The sequence below is a fragment of the Blennius ocellaris genome (genome assembly GCF_963422515.1).
Source record: "Blennius ocellaris genome assembly, chromosome: 4".
In the NCBI taxonomy this organism is placed as follows: Eukaryota; Metazoa; Chordata; class Actinopteri; order Blenniiformes; family Blenniidae; genus Blennius; species Blennius ocellaris.
In genome coordinates this window covers 19,601,651-19,621,444 of record NC_137653.1, presented here as the reverse complement: position 1 = coordinate 19,621,444, position 19,794 = coordinate 19,601,651, and the positions used below count along the sequence as shown (strand labels likewise).

Sequence of the window (19,794 nt, the reverse complement as noted above, 5' to 3'; positions counted from 1 at the left end):
GCAAACACACACACATGATTTCAAATTAGAATATTATAACAAGATAAGACTCCATGAATCACAAATGAAACGTTTTACCGAGAACCGCGTCACTTGTGAAGTTAAATAACGCATCACAAATTGGACATTTGCTGTATTTGGTTATGGAGAACTATAATTGAGTTGTGACACGGTAGGATGAGATGGTTTGATTTCTTGTTATAAAAAAGTTGTTTTTTTTTCTCCGTCTGTGCCGACGGATGTGATCTGATGTGATTCGGCACCGATCTGATCTGTTCCTGTGTGATTGTTTCCAGTTGAACCAGGAGAGATTCAATAGTTGTGTCTCGATCTCATCTCCATCACTGAAATGTTCACTCAACATACATGAATATGTAAGAGCATTACCAAACAGCCACTGAATATCTGAGTGATTCTAAACCAAATAAATGCTACACTTCTTGGAAGTGCAGACTTTTCCTGACCAGCCGAAGTTTTCCTCTGCTGCACATGTGATTCTGCAGACTCGTGACTCTAATCTGATGTTAATATCACATCATGCAATGAGAGTAAAACATGGTGCCTGTCCTCTGAAGGCGGACGACGGCAATTTGTCTTTTCAACAACAGGAACTATCTCCATTGATTTGAAGTCATTGCTGCAGACCACAGAAACGCACCACGTTCTGCATGTGGTGTACAAAACGCCTTGTGCGTAGGCGCCAGAGCTCCACAAGACAAAACGACAGACACTCCATTTGAGACGGGTTGCATCAGAGAGACATCAACAGCCAGGACGTCAAAGTCTCGATCGTCACAGGAAGCTCCAGCAGGGTGCCGCATATATAAAGACGAGGCGGGAGGCCTCCACTCTCCAGTCGGCCCACATCAACAGCTGCACAAGCCCAGCACTCTGATGGGGACAGATCAGAGGAGGGTGACAAGCTGTTTCTTCTTTTTTTTTTATACCTAAAAGAACTGGGATTTTAACTAACAACACCACTTTGTTGTGAGATTTAAAGGTGAGTAGGTCAATGGCTTTTTCTATTTGTTTTTTCCGACTTCAATTTGCAAATACCAAAATACCAAATCAACCAGTAATAAGTTTCATTGAGATATTTTATTTGACTATATTATGATACTATGCAAGGTCTCAAAAACCATGATCATCACATATTTCCTGTACAATTACTCTTTTCTTCTATTACCTCGTGAATCACAAATATGTATGTAGTTATGATGTGGGACTGTCGAGCTGTTTTTTTGGGTGAAATGTATGCTGGTGAATCTGATGCATTGAAGAAACAAACAGTCCCATGCTGCTACTTCAAAAGCATATCCAGACTTCAACTTTGAATACTTTTAAGAAATCTTAACTTGCATCAATGCATCGAAAAAGACAATGGCAGTACAATAGAATAGTCCTAACACTAGTATGATATTTAAATGGATACACTTTCATTCATATTGTGGGTTGGTTGTTTTTTTTGGCTACAATTTGTGATTTAAACTTAGTTAAATGATTTAATCTCCTCCACCATCCACACCTGGAAAATGACACATTGACTCATATCTGAGGTTGCTATATATATATATTTTTTTTTTATTGTTTCATATTTCCTATATGTTTCCGTGTTGAACCGATTCTCTCTTGCCATATGAAACATTATTCAAGATAATTGATTATCTCCCTGAATCTGTCAGTAAGCCAACACTGCACACGTCACTACAATAAAATAATCTCATCTTTCAAGATCTTGTGAAAAATAAGCCTGATTCCTCACTTACATGCTGCATGGAAACTTAACACAGGATATCACTGTCTCTGTGGTGAGGCGCCTTCCTGTTTCACATTGCTTTTGTTGCCTGGTTATAAACCCTTCAGTAATTTAAACAATGGCCCATTCCGATTGTGAAATGAAATAACTGATGAAGGCCTTTACACGGATAACAATTTCTTATAACATTGTCCTTCTTTTCTTTTGTTGTCTCTTCATTTCCTTTGAAGTCACTGTGGCCTCTTCAGAGTAACACATTACCCAGGGAAAATGGGAAACTGCCCCACGAGATATCAATCCAACTTGACCATCCTTGAAAACTCATCTGAACCTGCGACACAAGGTAGGTTCAATATCAACATGAGCAAACGCATGTGAAACTCTAGAAGAGCGTGACCCAGTACTTCCTCCTTTCTCTCTGCAGACCAGCAGGAAGGCGTGATTGTCTCCCTGTGTAACTACCCATCATTCGCCCCCGCAGAACAGATCATGTGCATCGGGGAGAAACTGAGCATCGTATCAGAGTAGGTGTTACTCTCGGTGTCCCACCTCCACCTGTCGATGAAGAAGCAGGCAGTGATCATTGACTTTTCTCCTCGAACAGCGACGGGGAGTTTATGCTGGTGAGGTCTGCGAGCACAGGCTTTGAGAGCTACATCCCCACAATCTACACAGCCAAGGTGACCCACGGGTGAGTTCCTCTCACCGCGGTGTGTGTGTGTGTGTGTGTGTGTGTGTGTGTGTGTGTGTGTGTGTGTGTGTGTGTGTGTGTGTGTGTGTGTGTGTGTGTGTGTGTGTGTGTGTGTGTGTGTGTGTGAGAGAGAGAGAGAGAGAGAGAGAGCAGAGGAAGACGTAGGAAAGACAAGCAAGGGTGGAGCGGGGGGGTTCCCTCAGAGGTGGGAGGTGAATCGTTGCATCAGTGGAGACAGATGTTTGGAACTTTTCTTCTGTGCATTGACATATTCAGCCTCCTCCTCCTCCGGCGGAGATTTTGCTCAGATGTTGTTCCAGTGGATTGGTTTTTTTGGGGTTTTTTTTCCAAACGTGAAAACATTTTGTCATGAGCGTGACACCGTTTGTCCCGCTGTTCTGAACCTGCTTCCTGTGCAGGTGGCTGTTCGAAGGCGTCAGCAGGTGCAAAGCGGAGGAGCTGCTCAGGCATCCCAACAACCAGAGTGGAGCCTTCCTCATCAGGGAGTCGGAGTCAAGCAGAGGTGACAGGGTTGCTTCAATGTTGCCACCATTAAAAAAAAAAAAATGTTTAAATGCCCAGTCTGACAGAGAAGGTTTTGTGTGGCTCCATGCATCAGTCAAAATACTATTTATCTTATAAAACTATATTGGTCATATGTAGTTTTTTTTAAAGTTTTTTTTTTACTTTCAATAAAAGCAGTTCATATTTCCTGCTTTTATGTCTGTATTATGCATGTGATGGTAATGCACCTGACCAGGTGTTTTATTATTCTTTGGTTTTTGCATCCCCTGTTTCAACTTGAAACGATCACAAAACTGCAGTTTTCTCTATTTAACGCTGCCTCTTTGTGCTGTCCCTCTCTTCAGATGGCTACTCTTTGTCGGTCCTGAGAAGAGCCAACTCTTCCTCCCTGGATTGTGTGAAACACTACCGCATCTCTCAGCTCCAGAACGGCTGGGTCCACATATCCCCTCGGCTCACCTTCCCCTCCCTGCGTCACCTGGTGGAACACTACTCAGGTCGGCTCTGAGGCTGTACCGTAGCTTTTCTCACTTTATAGAATGCAAAAACCCCAAAAGAGTGACACTGATCTGCTGCCTCCTGTTGCAGAGTTGACAGCTGGACTGTGCTGCCTGCTGACGGCGCCTTGCTTCATCAGGGGTTTGGACAATGCGACAGAGCCCAGGCCCGTTCCCACAGTTATCCGCAGGCCAACCATCAACTGGAAAGACATCACCAAGTGAGCCATTTTTTTTCTTTGTTTCTACAAATGACCACCGCAGGATGTCACTCTATCAATTAGTTTGCAGGCCAGTAAATGGCGTAAATAACAAACGGCAATGCCAACACATACCAGTGTGGTGCCACTGGATGTGAATCACGAGCGACGATGTGTAACGCAGTCGCACCAGGTACACAATGCAAATCGAGAGCAGGATGATGTGCAGTCTGAAAATCACAGATTTTTTTTTTTTTATTTTTTTTTACTGTGCAGCATTTATCCGTTATGAGTTATCGGCGGGCCATGCATGTGACACAGCCAGATTACCGCATTACCAAGTTGGAATTTACCCATGCATTTATTGTGCCCTGCAGGTCTGTGATCCTGAGGAGGAAAAGGACCGAGTCAGACCACTCTCTCGTGAGCGAGGGGCTGAGGGAGGCCATCACCTCCTATCTCCAAATGACTGAGGGAGACGACAGCAGCTGGGACACCTGAGGACAGACTCTGGGTTGGACTGGGACAATAAAAGTCAGCGAGATATAAATGGCGTCGGATTCTATTCGACCACAGTTGCAGCAGCAGCAAAATGCAAGAAGAGGCCGTCTGCAAAGCCAAACATAGCCCCCCCCCCCCCCCCCCCCCCCCCCCCCCCCGGACTGTCCTGGCACAGCAAGACGGCTGAGACACTACACTGCGATGATGTGGCACGCTGTCTCACAGCGTGGACAACTGCTGACCCCTGGCCCCCCGACTTTGTGGGCTCATTGACAATTTCCACAAAAATGTTCACATTATTGGCTTTGTTGATTTTAGGATGATACTCCTGTGAGACGACTCCAAACTATTGTTTTATTGGTGTTTTGGTTAAAAGGGAGTCTGCGTTACATTATTTTAATTATATTGCATTGTATGGCAGATGTTCACCTCAGGAAATGCTCTCCTGCATTAAATTGTAAATAGATTTCCTTTAAATAATGAAAATGTTTGTCACTTTCACCCATTCACACACACCACAAATCCAGAAATCCAGTAGGAGCAGTTTATGGCTCAAGGACACTTTAACATATGGACAGATAGGAGATCGAACCTGCAACCTACCTGGTTGAGAGCCTACTGAGCCATAGCCACCTCTATTAGATAGAGGAGTATTTCGTATGTGTCCAGAGAGTGGAGCAGAGGAGGTGTGAGCTGAAAACTGAAAAGTGAGTAAGATATCTGTTGTAGCCCAGTGGTTGGGACAGACCTTCCACCCGGGGTTGCTGGAGTGAGACTGAATAGAAAAAAAAGACTCCTATGATTCCCTGTTTGAGATTTTTTTTCTTTGTTTGTTTCTATTTTTTTTTTTGAGGAAATCATGATGTAAAAGAAACACGTGTAGAGTGAAACTCTGATACAAACAATTTTACAAGTGATTGTAATACAAATGTTATGGAGATGGATTAGAATGACACAGTAGGGAAACGTTTTCACAATCAATGGCTTCATTCTAAGTTAAAAGCTTCCAGGAGAATTGTTTTTCTTTGTACTGGTGTGGATCCCAACAGTCCATTGAGCCATCATTTACGTATCCAGCTGTATCTAATTCATTGTCAGTGGGGACATCCATGGCAGGGGACAGACAGCCGTACAATTAAAGGTCACCAATTAACCCCAAGGTCATGTTTTTGTCCGACAAGAGGAAAAAGAGGCACCAACACTAGACAGAAAAGACCAGGCCAGGCCTCAGACTCACAACTTTCTATCACGACTTCCATCCATCTGTCTTCTATACCCCTTTATCCTGGTCAGTGTGGAGCTGGAGCCAATCTCTTGGGGTTGATACTGATTCCAATATTAGGGAATAAATAAAATTTCAGATAACCGATTTATCAGCCGAATACATTTTCTGTGTGCAAGTGTGACCTGCCAGCCTTTATTATGTCGATTAGCAATGACATGCGGGGATGTGTCACATTAAAGATGGTGATGTCTGGCCAAGGCAGCGATAAGAGCATGGATGAAGATCTAGTTAACATATCAGTCAATTGATGAATGACACATTGATGCACGTCATGAGGAATGAGAAACTTAGAGTAGTTTTATTTCACAAATTAGTAAACTTACCACTGAGGTAAAGCGGTCTGTTCACTCGATTGCACCTTCGGCTGTTCACTCTTCACTACTTCACTCAGAATAATGTAAATGAAGTGGAGCATCCTCTACTACTGCATACGTAACACAAGGACATCAGAAAAAAAAAACATGTTTTATGCATTTTATTAGTGAAAAATAAGTGTGAAGCTTGGTGTCAATTGGCCAACTTTTGGACGATTATCAATTATTCTCTAAGGGATATAATTGGCCACTTAAATTGGCCATCCCCTAATTTGAACCCATGATTTTCTCACTGTGAGTAGATAGTATGAACCACTGCACAACTGTGTGCCCTCCTCTTCTATCACAACAGCCTTTCATGATCAAATATAATGTAAAAAAGCATTAAGAGTCTAGCAATTAACCAGAATCCATTGCCTGGCATAAGACAAAGCAATGTGATGCTCGGGAGGTTGCAAATCCTGTGGAAAACCTTTGTTTTTAGTCAATTAATATCGAGCCTTCAGTGAGCACGTTCCTGTGGCTGCAGTGTAACAAAAGATTTGAAGGTTGTGTAACAAATGGTGGAAAAAGCACAGGAGGAGCGTTTCCTGTATTTGACAGAGGCGGACAGCTGAGGTCGAACCCGGGCCGTTGAGCACAGAGGTGTGTGTGGATGTTTGCAGAGTTTGCGGCGACGCCAGCAGATGCCGCTTAATTGCGTCCAATAATTCATCAAAGCCTTTTCACTTCCTGCCGAGCGGCTCAGTCCAGGAAGGAGAAATAATGGCGACGCTTCTGGGGTCCGACTCCCCTTCGACTGGAGCGAAACGGACACTCTGCGCCGGCAACATCGTCACCAAATTCACCGCCAGTAAGATTACTGGCAAGGGCTTCAGCCGAGGCACACAGGTGAGCGAAGTGACCCCTGGGTTGTTTTATCGGAACGGTGGAACCGTTAAAGTTTGACCGACGAGGCCGGGGACTCGAGCTCGGGAGGCGAGCCCGAGAACGAGGACGCCTGTCCCGGAGACGCGCCGCTCCGCTCGGTCCTCACGAGTGGCCGAGATGTCACAAGCGCGGATATTGCAGTGGAACACGGGCGTTTTCCCACCGGGAGGACGTTCGCTGACTGACACGCAGAATTAACGTCGCCGTGTTGTCGGAAAGTGTTTTGAGAAGAGCGCTCCGCTGCTTCGGTGGCTCTTTTGTTGTTAGCTCCGCGTTAGCTTAGCATTAAAGGCCAAGTTTAAATGCGATTTAAAAAAACAAAACCAAAACCTGCCTCAAAACGAAAGCAGTCGCACTGTATTTGTTCGTACTTGTAACGCGGGAGTCTTGCTTGGGTGATTCTAACATTCTGAAGTGGTTAAAATGCACAGTTGGTGCATTAAGAGCAGAATCGCCTGCTAGCGTTAGCTACCTTAGCTAAGCCAGCTGAACGGCTCAGGTGATTACGTAACCTCGACAGGAGCCACAATAACTATCGTTCCCATAAATGGAGCCCGCACAACAGCTGCCCGAGCAACTGAACAATAACAGGACTCGTATTGATTACAACAAGGCGATTGTTTTACATGGTATTGGTAACTTTTTGAATTGCACTCTTGATTCAGGTTGGTTTGGGTAGTTTAGGGCAGGGGTAGGGACACCCTGGTCCTCCAGGGCCGTGGTCCTCCACGTTTTCAAGATGTCCTCACGTCAACACAGCTGCCTGCAATTATCCAGTGGCTCCTTATCAAGCTTTGTGCAGAGCCTCGTCATGAGAACTCAGGTGTGTTTTAGCAGGGGGACATCTAAAACGTGCAGGACTGCGGCCCTCGAGGGACCAAGGTTCCCTACCCCTGGTTTACGTCCCCATACTTGGACACTGTCTGACTTTAATCCAAGAAAACACTCTCTACTTCCAATGACTGATGGATCTGCATGTGCCCTGGTGACTTAATTTAGTTTATTTATCAGCTATAATTCAACCAGTGTGTCTCTCTGACTTCACTGTGGAGGTGGTCCTGTGAACTGATTGTGGTTGTACACATACCACAATAAAATGCACCTCTGAATTGAAATCACACACAAAAAATACATATACAAGTATGAAACATCCATCCAAGGAGGTGAGGACAGAGGGTACATTGGACAGGTTGCCATTCCATCACATGGCAAACACAAAAAATGACACGCTTGCATTCATGTCTAGGGGCAATTTAGTGTCACTAATTAACCTTACGTGCATGATGGACAAAGTCAGAGTATCCAGAGGAAACCCATGCTTGCGTGCGGAGAATCTGCAAATGCCACAAAAAAACAAATGCCTGGATGGAACTTTGAACCTGGACCTTCTCACTGTAAGACAAGAGCGCAAGCTATTGGAATTTAACGTGCAAAACTAAGATTAAAATACACTTCCACTGAGTGTGTGCTTGAAATTGTGGACCATTCCCATTGGGTTCTCTGTAAAATATTGAACCGTTCGGTCAATATGCCCTTATGGACGGCGGGTTTTCAGTTTTGCAATTCATTTTGTATTGATGCTCTGCAGGCTTGTTTGCGTGCGTCGCTCCAATCACTGTTGTGACTTTGCCCACAACTGGAGCTGGGGAAAGTGAAGCTGGCCTCGCGTGTCCACAGTGTGTTTTTATTAATCTCGCGTGAAAATGCACCGCATATGAAAATGGCATGCTTGGTGGCCATGTTGCTTGTGGGCCACTAAACGGCGTCTACGAACTCGGTGGCTGCCTGCTTCTGGAGTCCAAACTGGACCAACATGGCGGCTAAACACTGCAGTCGCTGAATCTGTCCTCGTTTTGGTTCCACTACTGCTAGTTTAGATGTTTTATGAAACTTTGACATGTCAGACCTCCGCTCCCTCTCCAGTCGCGCCGGCTTCATACAAATCTCCAGTGTGGGATCATGTTGTTTTCGCTGTTCAGTGCAGCGACGAGGGCATGAAAACAGTTAACAGACATTTCAGTGTCTGTATATGTTGCATACGTGAAAGGAAACACAATCAATACTAGCATACGCCTCCAGCATAAGCACCCTGATGTAGCATTTTCTGACAGTCGAGAAGGTAATGCCGGCAAAATAAACCCCCAAACCTGTCTTATTGAGAAAGCTTTTCAACAGATCTATAGTGCCGCTTCAAAAAACATGTTCTCTTTTCACACAAATAAACATACCGAACTGAAACCGTGGTTCAGACCGAACCGTGAGCTTCCTGTACAGTTGCACTCTTAATTCCCATGTATTCTGGCGAATATTTAATTTTTTTCCTGTACATTACCTGTCCTGAGATTAAGTGCTGGATTTTTCACACATGGTTCATGTCGTGGGTTGTTGTATTATTCCCTGTCAACCTGCTGTCATGTGGGGGAGCAGCTCTGTGGAGCTCTGTCTCTGGATCTCAGTCATTTTCAAAAGCCTGATAGTGCAGCTGATGGGTTACATCTTGTTGATGAAAAGTTGTAGTTGTCTACAAACACCCGCAGGGGAACGGGCCTTCAGCTGCAGCCGCTTGAGTTCTCACAGAGCCTCTTGTGATCTGATGCAGTCGAGGTGATTTGTGGGATTTTGTTTGTTTGTATGCAGCTAATTGGAAATACAAAGTTTCTCCTTGTGAGAAAGATAGACATTAAAAGCTTTTCAGTTTTTTTTCTCTACATGACTCAGTTCAGTACATAGTGATTGACTAGGATTGTGTCTAAAGTCATACTGCTGATATGCATTCTGCACTTTAACACTGTTTGTTCCCAAACCAGATGGATACTCGTGAGAGAACATCGTCTTTTACATTGTTGCATAATTCCAGCTCCACTCCTTGAGTGTGAATTTTGAATGAAAGCAGGGTGAACTTTAGGATCTGACAGCTTCACAGTATATTTCTAATCACTGGCTATGTGCAACACTGGCCACACTCGTCTTGTGACTTTTACTGCAGTGATTTAAAAATTTGCTTTTAGTTTCTCTTCTCTTTGTTTCAGTAGTCCCCCATTTAAGGAAGCCCTCTCTTTGACTTGTAATGTCTTATGGTTTACACGCCTGATATATGGAGAGGGACGCTTTTTCACACTTCATGTAGTATTTATACATTCCTATAAAGATTCACCATATTTGTTTCTCTGTACGCAATTATGTGGGAATAAAGTTTCAAAACCTTTGCGACTCCCACGTTTTTGAAGCTCAAAAATCGACGGTCATGCTTTGTTGTTTTTGCACGCCTGTGTTTTGCACTATTCAAAGTGTCCTCTGTTTCTGTGTTGCAGCTCCCCGGAGGCCTGCTCCAGGAGAGAGATAAACGTGCCAAGTGGCATGGCATCCCCACTCTGCTGCAGAAGCTCTACGAGAGCAGCCATCCCAACAGTGACCTCTCCCAGGCACACAGCTTTCTCAAGGTAACCACTCGTCGCCCGCCCCGCCCCGCGCAGCGCAGCACAGCACAGGGAGGCTGTGGCGTTGCTGACGCTGATGACATGTCAACGCTGGCCTTTTGTCAGGTATTATCATCCCAGCTGTCCATGGAGGCCATGTCGTTTGTCACGGAGGACAGGAAGACCGCTCAGGAATCCACCTTCCCCAACACGTACACCTTCGACCTCTTTGGTGGAGTCGATGTAAGCCTGACCGTCTCACCGTGTGGAAGCATGTGACCCTTGGAGGGAGTGATGGCTCACTTCCTACTTGTTGTGTTTCGTTGCAGCTGCTCGTGGAGGTCCTGATGAGACCCACGCTAACTATGCAGAAGAAAAAACCCAAAAGTAAGAATCCCCCCCTTTCACGTGAGCTTTAATTTATATCCTATCAAAAATGAGACGGGTCGACTTAACTTCTCTGTTTCTGTTGCAACAGTGAATGACGACCTGGTCAAAGACTGCCTTAGTGTTCTTTACAACTGTTGTATATGTGTGAGTATCCACAATGAGCCACGTTGTCCTTTCAGTCTGTTTCTGCAGATTAGAGTCGGTCTCATGAACCAAACGTCCATAATTAGTTATTTTTTTTCCCTTCATAGACGGAGGGGGTCACAAAGAGCCTGGCAGCGAGGGATGATTTTGTTCTGTTTCTCTTCACTCTAATGACGAACAAAAAGACCTTCTTACAGACCGCGACCCTCATCGAAGACATTCTGGGAGTCAAAAAGGTCACAGTTGAACTTTGCTGAATTCCTCAGCATGTAAACACCTTTTTGTTTGGTGAAAAATAACGTCGTTTAAAATGCTATCCTAAGAAAAAGTGTTCGGTTTTTAATAAGATGTGTTTTTTTTTTTAATTGTCCAGCTAAATGTATATGTAGCTACATTGTTTTTGAGAGCTGAAACGTCTGATGCTACAGGGTTCTTAATTTTCTGAATGCAACAAAATCAGAAACACTTCGTTGCCATGTACCATAAAAAAAAAACAACTTTACAGGATGAGGGCATTTCTTTGGTGGATGGTGCAAAAACACAAAGTAAACAGAAAATGTAACTGCATGTTGTAAACATACGTGTGTTCTAGAAACGGTAAGGCTTCTTTGTTATACTTATGGTCCTCATTACATGTAAATTCCTGTATTTGCCAAGAAAAGTTGTGTTCAATCAAATACTGTCGATGTCTGTGCGCTTTGTTTCTTGTGATAACCGTGCATCGGTTTCAATTCTCCAGGAAATGATCCAGTTAGAAGGCATCCCCAACCTCTCAGGCCTGGTTCAAAGCTTCGACCAGCAGCAGCTGGCCAACTTCTGCCGGATCCTGTCCGTCACCATCTCAGAACCGGACGTGGGAAATGACGACAAGCACACGCTGCTGGCCAAAAACGCCCAGCAGAAACGCAACGCGAGCCCCTCGCGGGCAGAGGTCAACCAGGGTACGTCGTCATCGGAGTTGAGGAGTCTGATGGGCGTCACAATTAAATGTGCGGACGCGAGGTGACGGCTATTGACGTGGGACTGTCGCGCTGTTTACTCACAGTGACTCTGCTGAACATCCCCGGCTTCATCGAGCGGCTGTGTAAGCTGGCCACCAGGAAAGTGTCTGAAGCCACCGGGGCCAACTTCCTGCAGGAGCTGGAGGACTGGTACACGTGGCTGGACAACGCTCTGGTGCTGGACGCCCTCATGCAGATGGCGACTGAGGAGACGGAGCAGAGCAGTACAGGTCTGACGGGCCTCGCCAGTGATGTTGCTGCCGGGCGTCTGCTCAGTCCCGTGAGCTTTGGTTGAAACGTTTGTATTTTTCCTTCTTCCTCCAGAGTCGTCTGACGAAAGCTCTCTGTCCACCAGCCCTCTGAGGCACCGGCTGCCTCAGTCCATGAAGATTGTCCATGAGATCATGTATAAAGTAGAAGTGCTATACGTGCTCTGTGTCCTCCTCATGGGACGGCAGAGGAATCAGGTACTTTCCTCCATCAAGCAAACCACATGGCTGTCGATTATGTGGATGTGTTTTCCCCCTTCGTTGACTTTTTTTGCTCCGTCCCTCCAGGTTCATAAGATGTTGGCCGAGTTCCGTCTCATCCCAGGACTCAACAACCTGTTCGACAAGCTGATTTGGAGGAAATACACTGCTTCAAATCACGTGGTGCATGGCCAGAATGAGAATTGTGACTGCAGTCCAGTATGGATCTCTCCACCCAGTAATTTCTGTCAAAACTGTCTCGTGATAAACAAGCCTTTTAAGCTTATTCTCTTATTCCTGCAGGAAATCTCCTTCAAAATCCAGTTCCTGCGACTACTTCAGAGTTTCAGCGATCACCACGAGTGAGTAACCCTTTAGTCCAGTGACTTTCAATGTGGCGTCGCACATTTATACTTGTACCGTACGTTTTCAAATGTGCTTTCTGTCTTTCAGGAACAAGTATCTCCTCCTCAATAGCCAGGAGCTCAATGAGCTGAGTGCCATATCCATGAAGGCAAACATCCCTGAGGTAGAAGCACTCGTCAACACAGACAGAAGCTTGGTGTGTGACGGCAAGAAGGGCCTCCTCACCCGCCTCCTCACTGTCATGAAGAGGGAGCCTCCAGACTCCTCTTTCAGGTGAGCATCATGGAAACCTTGATTCCATAAATATTTTAGGAATCAATATAGATGAATTCATACCTGTTAAAAAAAACTTTAAAATTGTAGGGCTATTGTTGAAAACAAGACAGTTGGTCCCAATCTCTCTGAGCCTCACTTGAATTATTGTAACTTTGTCTGTCGTAATACGTCCTCGACTTTCATTGATAACTTCTGAAACTACAGAAGAAAGTCACAAGAGTCATTCTATGGTCAATGTCTAACTCTTCAACAAATGCGCTCTTCCATAAGTATGGTCTCCTAAAGCTTCCTGAAGTGAATCTTTAGCACAATGAATGTATTATGCATAATGTTGTTGGCAGGTTAAATACTAGATTGTGTGAACTCGTTAAATTATACTTGCCTTCTCACCAACATAATACGATGAATAAGCTGCTTCTAAAAGGGAAATAGGGGAAACTGAAATGTACTAGTTTGAGTCGATGCCATAGAGGTCCAAACTTATGGAATGAGCAGGAAAGCAACTTAAAACAATTGTCCACATTATCCATATTATTAAAAAAAACTAAATAATCAACGACTGGAGAATTATACATGTGGTTTACATGCGGCTTGGTGCTGCCAGGGTTAAACTGCTTTCTCTCTGTACATGGATCAATATTCAAAGTCGTCATTGACGTCAAGACATTAACACTGTATGCAAATTTAGTTGAGTCTTCTTTTGCATTGTTTAGGGCCACACTTGTCGGAAAATGTTTGTTTATTGATTTTTTTTTTTTTTATACATGGGACCGAGTTGTGGTTGAGCCATCCTTAAAGTGTACAGAACTGGATGCAGTGGGTGGTGGAGTGTCAGACTCCAGCAGGAGAAGCTCCAAGCTGTTTTGAGTGTCCGTTTCTTTCCACAGTATTCACATGTTTCATGCAGTCAAAATCCCTGGTTGCTTTTTTATTTCATTTCATTTCTTTATTCATTTTCCACAATTTCACACCTACAAAGTCAGTCAGTTAAACTGTCCGATATCTTTCCGGAGTCAAACCTCCTTGTTCTGGAACATCAGGAGAACGTATTCCATGTCGACAACACCCCTTTTATAAGGCTCATATTTGGAAAAATAGTTTTTGTGGAAATGAACCGCTTTCTTTAAGTTGTGAGACTTGTTGAATTGAACCCGTGTGAACAAACATTTTAAAATGTCAGAATAATCTTTGAGTGCAGGTGTATTTTTTTTAATCCTTCTTGATTCAGGGGGCTTTGGGTGTTTTTCATGATCTCAGTTTAGTCCTCGTCCAGGCTTGTCCACAGTTGTTTGTCTCCATAAAACAAGCATGAATCATCTCCACCAGTCCAGACCGGCATCAAACTCCGTAACGGGGATCTTGAGCTCTTTGGAGATGTTCCGTTCCTTCAGCCGAACAACCATTCTAGTCATGTTCATTCCATATTTCCTGTACATCAGTAATCATTCCATCTTCAAGGGGTCCAGCTTTACTAAACCGTACCCACCTGCGCCCGTAAACCTTAATGCAAAATCCCACCCCTTACTTGCAGTAACCCTCATGTGAAACCTGCATCTGCCTACACTATTTTATTTTATTCTGTACTCGTCAGTTAACCTGCAAAACAGGCATCTTGACTTATTTTAAGTCTTGGCTGCATTGACACACAATCACACTGAAATTCTGGTTGAACCTTCCGTCTGGCTGGTTGGTTTGACCTCCAGGGCGTCACTGTACTTTTTTAAAATTCGGAGGTTACAGTTATCTGAATATTTGGAACACCTTGACGTCTTTGTGGAATACACACTATCACACCATGTTTCTTAACATCTAAATGACGCGAACAAAGAACAGACGCCTTGTTTCTTAGAGCCCAAATATGAGACCACCTCACTTTTTCAAACCGATTTTGGGTTTGCTGATTCTCTCCGTTTTTGCGTTTGCTAGATTCTGGCAGGCCCGGGCGGTGGAGAGTTTTCTACGGGGAGCCACGTCCTATGCAGACCAAATGTTCCTCCTGAAGAGAGGATTACTTGAGGTAAAAAACTGCAGCCACAGATGATGATCATTTCTTTTCATATAATTTCTCCCTCCTTGCTGACACCTGGATGACTTCTTCTCTGCTTTCCTCCGCCCGCAGCACATCTTGTTCTGCATCATCGACAGCGGCTGCACGTCTCGAGACGTCCTTCAGAGCTACTTCGACCTGCTCGGGGAGCTCATGAAGTTCAACATCGATGCCTTCAAGAGATTCAACAAATACGTCAACACTCCCGAAAAGGTGGAATTTTTAAAACCCTTGCGTGTCGTATGGTCTTGATATTTGTGTATCGTTTTCAACGCGTGCCTAATGCGTTTGTGTTTTCCAGTTCCAGACCTTCCTGACGCAGATCAACAGCTCTCTGGTGGACTCCAACATGCTGGTGCGCTGCATCGTGCTGTCACTGGACCGCTTTGAGAGCCAGACTGAAGACGTGAAAGGTGAACACATGATGGAGACGGTGCTAACAGGCTTTTTTTGTCCTGTTTTTTTTTTTTTAATAACCATAAAGTTAAATCTGCTTAAAATGTGTTTCATAGTTTTGTTTTTATTTTTTCCATTTTGTCTCATTTCTATGTGAATAAACAACATCGATTGTGTTTATGTGAACTGAGTCCTGCTTGGAGTCGCCGTCTCTCCTAAATCTGTCTTGTTTGGTCCCCTCAGTGGTGGAGGTGCTCTCCGAGTGCTGTTTGCTGTCCTACATGGCCCGAGTTGAAAACAGGCTGTCGTTCCTCTTCCGCCTGATCAACATCATTAACGTGCAGACGCTCACACAGGTCTCACTTCATTTTCACGTTCACGTTTTCTGAAGAGTGCTTGTTTTCTCTTTTCTCTCCACTTTGCAAAATCAAATGAATCTCATTTTGACATAATCCTGGTGAAACTTCAGATCGTATTGAAATCGTGCCGTAACTTAAATTTCCCTGCAGGAGAACGTGAGCTGTTTAAACACCAGCCTGGTGATCCTGATGCTGGCCAGAAGAAAGGCGAAGCTGCCCTTCTACCTGAACGCCCTGCGGGAGAAGGAGTACGCCGAGAAGTACCCGGGCTGCCTGCTCAACAACTTCCACAACCTTCTGCGCTTCTGGCAGCGCCACTACCTCAACAAGGACAAAGACAGCACCTGCCTGGAGAACGTGAGTGTCCACCACAGTTTTGTGCTCGCGGTCGGAGCTTCAGCAAACGTGTTGGTTTGAAACGTAAGGAAGTGAGAATTCTCTCCACGTCTCCGTCTCTCGTGCTGAAAGGCAAATCACATGCTATTAAAACCTCAAGAGCATAACGCAGTATAAATGCGTGAAGACAGCCGTGCGTTAAATGATAGAGGAACTGCTGGAAACGGGTGATTTTCAAGGCGCCTTTGAGTGGCGTTCTTAAAGTTCTCCAACTTTCAAACAAAGAATCACTCTTTTATAACTTTCAATGTGGTAAAACTTTCCTACAGATGGACACGGCAGCTACTTCAATTCAATCCGAGGTTATTTGCAAGTGTGGCTGGAAAAAGACATAACAAAACCCTGCATTGTGAAGAGACACACACACACACACACACACACACACTCTGCACCCGAGAGTATGCAGGCCTTGTTGATACCCTATATGAACACATGTAATAGCTGAAAAGCCTGATTTCTCCTTCAGGGACTGAGCTAGTTGAAGTTGACCTAAATTGAGTGAGAATCACGACCTACGTTTAGGAAGTGACCAAGGACACGAGTGTTAATGTTCTGTCTCTCTGTCGGGTGGAGGAACAATCAGCTGAATGTCCTCCACCAGGCACTGCGGCTTGTTTCCATTTGTTTGACTGCCCCCAAGTGGCAGAAAATATTAGTCGCAGCTGCCAAGTTCAGAAGCTTTTTACAGTCATAACCACTCTTATTATTATTCATCACACAAGGTGGATTGCTGTGATGTCAATGCATTTATTATGTTGCTCATATTTCTGCCACCCCATTAACATGCATGCAACAAGTGGACTAAAAGAAACTCTTCCAATAATAATGATATACTGTCCTGCTTGACATCGGAGCAAAGTACAACGTCAGAAATGTACATGAAGTCAACTGAATGTCTCCCTGATGACCTCCAGGACGAACTGAACATGAGAATGTTTTCTGGTCCTGGTTCACATTATATGATGCAAATGTACCTGATAAAAGAGGCAGCTGAGTGGACAACAATAATAGTTTGGATCTGAATGCCACATGAAACGACTCATTTATGTGTATCTATAAGAGAAGGCTAAATGAACCGGGTTTGTTTTTGCTGTGAACCTGAGAGGGACACATATGGCCTGTCTCCCTTCTTTGTGGCCCACCAGATCATTTACTCAATATTGATGCTTAGAAAAAGCTCCAATAATCACATTTGAGCTCAAGAGTGATTATAATTATCCTGTAAATATTGGGGAAACTAATTGACTGTATGAGGTCTTCAAATTGAGCTTAATTGGTCAAGCGGTAATTCACCGGTCCCTCACTGTGACCAGATTTGTGCCTCCCCGCCCTGAACGCTTGTGTCGTCCTCCTCGCAGAGCTCCTGCATCCCGTTCAGCTACTGGAAGGAGACGGTGTCGGTGCTGCTGGGCTCAGACAGGACTTCTCTGTGTGCCATAGCGAGCTACATCGACGAGCCCTTCATGGACCTAGACAAAGACCTGCTGGAGGATTGACCCCCAGGGCGCGTGCACCGGACGCACCGTGGGCGGGTCGGGGCAGGCGGCAGCAGGGAGCACGGACACCTAAAAGCCGGTGGCGACTCCAGTGAGCTGAGGCATCCTGCCGCTTTTTGACGGCGCCACGGATGCAAAGACTCGCCTCGTCTGCCTTCTAAGACTTGCATGGAGTTTGTCCCCCTCCCCCCAGGGCGAGCAGACCGGGCCGCCGTCCTCTCTCCGGTTTCCGACCTCCTCTTGAGAGGAGGAGAACTGGAACCTCGTACGCCCACCACAGATTGGCCACTTGGAATTACAGACAATTAAAGGACCTTTTAAAACGGCACCTGCATTGGTTGTTTGCTTTAGATGAAATTCAAATAGAGCCTTTTATATTAACCTATACAAGATTCTATGAAAAAATATGTATGATTCAACAAAATATGTTAGAAGAGAGAGAGAAAAAAAAAGGATTCTTTTCACGTGGACTTGGTTTGGAGACGACCACAGACGCGTGGCGGGTCACAGGGCTGCCAGGAGTCACCAGCCTCACTCTCGCACTACCTTCACTCTGTCCCGACTCCGCCGGCCGACCTCCGGCGGGGACGAGCTGCTGACGTTGGAGCTTTCATTGGCGTCTTCCCGAAGGAGCCTTTAAAACTGTCCGTGGCTCCGTCGTTTTAATAGGTGGCCGTCGTTTGATTGGTGCTTTCTGGCTCTACTCGGCACATTTTAGGTGGCTTGAGGGGCCGGCTGACATGTTCACATATCACAAGAGTTCCTCTCACCTGGAAAAAAGAAAAAAGAAAAAAAAAAAGTGTTCTGTTGTGGCTTCTGAAGCTTCACCCAGGGACTCGTCTTTTGTTTGTTCTCTTAAATGGTATTTGTTGATTTCTTTTGGTTCGGTTGGGGGGGGAGGCTTTTTAGCTCTGGACAAACTGTAGAATGAAACCTTGCACACGTTTTGTTTTTATTGTTCACCATATTGCTCCACATTTGTTTATCACAAGCATCTTCATTCTGTACCCGTGTTGCGAGCAGCGCTTTGGGAAGAGATTAAACTATGCAGGTTTCAGCGTCGGGGGTAAGACTTTTGTTTCGTCCCACACAGGATTAGGTTTCACGTGAATCAGCCTTCAGCCAAATATCTGCTACCTTCTTTTAGCATTTTTGTTTAAACATCTTCGAGTACAAGGTGAGAATGACAATCCCTCTTCTCGCACGGCACAGGTGGTTTGGGTGGAGGAGGGGCGGGGGAGTGGAAGGGCTGATTTGGTGTCTTGCATTGGAACAGTTGGAGAAGTACAATAGATTCAGCTACCTCATGCTTCGTCCCGACATCGAGCAGATCAAACCACTGCGAATGACCAGTTGTTCAGATTTGGTCCCGGCAACGTCGCCACTCATCGTCGCACCCATCATGTGAATGTATCGGGGGGGCAATTTCTCACATGAGCTACTCGTGCAAAGCCGCCTTGGGATGCAAACAAACTCAGCTTTTCTTTTCTTTTTCTTTTTTTTTTTTAGGGGGGAGGGACACTTTCAAAGCCTTTTGTTTGCGTTGAAGCTGATTAACTCTGTTTTCTAGCTCTCATTCAGCATGTCTTAACTCTTGACGCGTGTGAACATACTTTGAACTCCTCTTTCTGTGCTTTGCCATGAGCGTTGACGCAAGTACAAGTGCTTCTCTTATGGCTTCTCGGCGTCCCCGACGCGAGGCCAGAGGTATGGAAAGCATGAATGTTGTGAGCTCCTCAAAGTAACAAAACAATCTCTGAACCCTGACTTCTTCTGTAGTTTTGCGATCAGAGTTCCCGCGAGAGCGACCCCTCCTTGAGATGCACAAGAGAACCGGTTCTCGACGGTTACGTGGTGTGATGCTCCTAGTAGGCCTTAGATTTCATTCATTAGTTTGTATAGAAAACTATTTGAAACGTTATCCTCTTGGCCAAGAACATGCTGCATTAATATCACACACTATTGGGTTTTATTTTGGATTCGTTCTTTTGACTTTAACTAGATTTTATGAATTTTTTTTTTTGCAATGTTTAGCATGGTGAGGACATTATTATACACATTTTTAAGCTTGTCCTTTTTTTTTTTTCTTTGATCAGATGTGATTGTACCTCACCTCACTGGGACTTGCTAACGGTGGATGAAACGGTGTAAATTCTCCAAGTTATTCTAAGAAATGACCCTTTTTTCTTTTTTCTTTTTTTTTTTTACCATCAACGCTGATATTGAACCTTGTTTTCCTTATTTAACAGCTGTTTGTCAAAATAATGCTATAATAAATTCTTGGTTAGACTGTCCTTGTTGAGTATATCTTCATAACCTTGGTGACATGAAGGGGGAG

General features: G+C 44.7%; 2 protein-coding genes across 2 annotated transcripts; both read left to right on the top strand.

The window, feature by feature from the left end:
* Positions 1-864: 864 nt before the first annotated feature.
* On the top strand, positions 865-4,282 carry LOC308128738 (src-like-adapter 2). The gene is made up of 8 exons (XM_080494404.1): positions 865-1,000; positions 1,987-2,099; positions 2,181-2,280; positions 2,346-2,447; positions 2,867-2,970; positions 3,317-3,469; positions 3,561-3,690; positions 4,047-4,282. Exons 2-8 carry the CDS (start codon positions 2,027-2,029, stop codon positions 4,168-4,170), a joined length of 786 nt encoding a protein of 261 aa, XP_080350530.1. The 5' UTR covers positions 865-1,000; positions 1,987-2,026; the 3' UTR covers positions 4,171-4,282.
* A 2,252-nt stretch (positions 4,283-6,534) lies between these two features.
* trpc4apa (transient receptor potential cation channel, subfamily C, member 4 associated protein a) lies at positions 6,535-19,733 on the top strand (the record flags this gene model as incomplete). Its single annotated transcript, XM_080494719.1, has 18 exons — positions 6,535-6,660; positions 10,011-10,139; positions 10,242-10,358; positions 10,445-10,502; positions 10,594-10,649; positions 10,757-10,885; positions 11,389-11,590; positions 11,695-11,880; positions 11,975-12,117; positions 12,208-12,339; positions 12,424-12,482; positions 12,574-12,759; positions 14,689-14,779; positions 14,882-15,022; positions 15,111-15,222; positions 15,449-15,561; positions 15,715-15,921; positions 17,319-19,733. The coding sequence occupies 18 exons, from the start codon at positions 6,535-6,537 to the stop codon at positions 17,454-17,456; spliced, it is 2,325 nt and encodes a 774-aa protein (XP_080350845.1). The 3' UTR covers positions 17,457-19,733.
* Between the last annotated feature and the right edge of the window lie 61 nt (positions 19,734-19,794).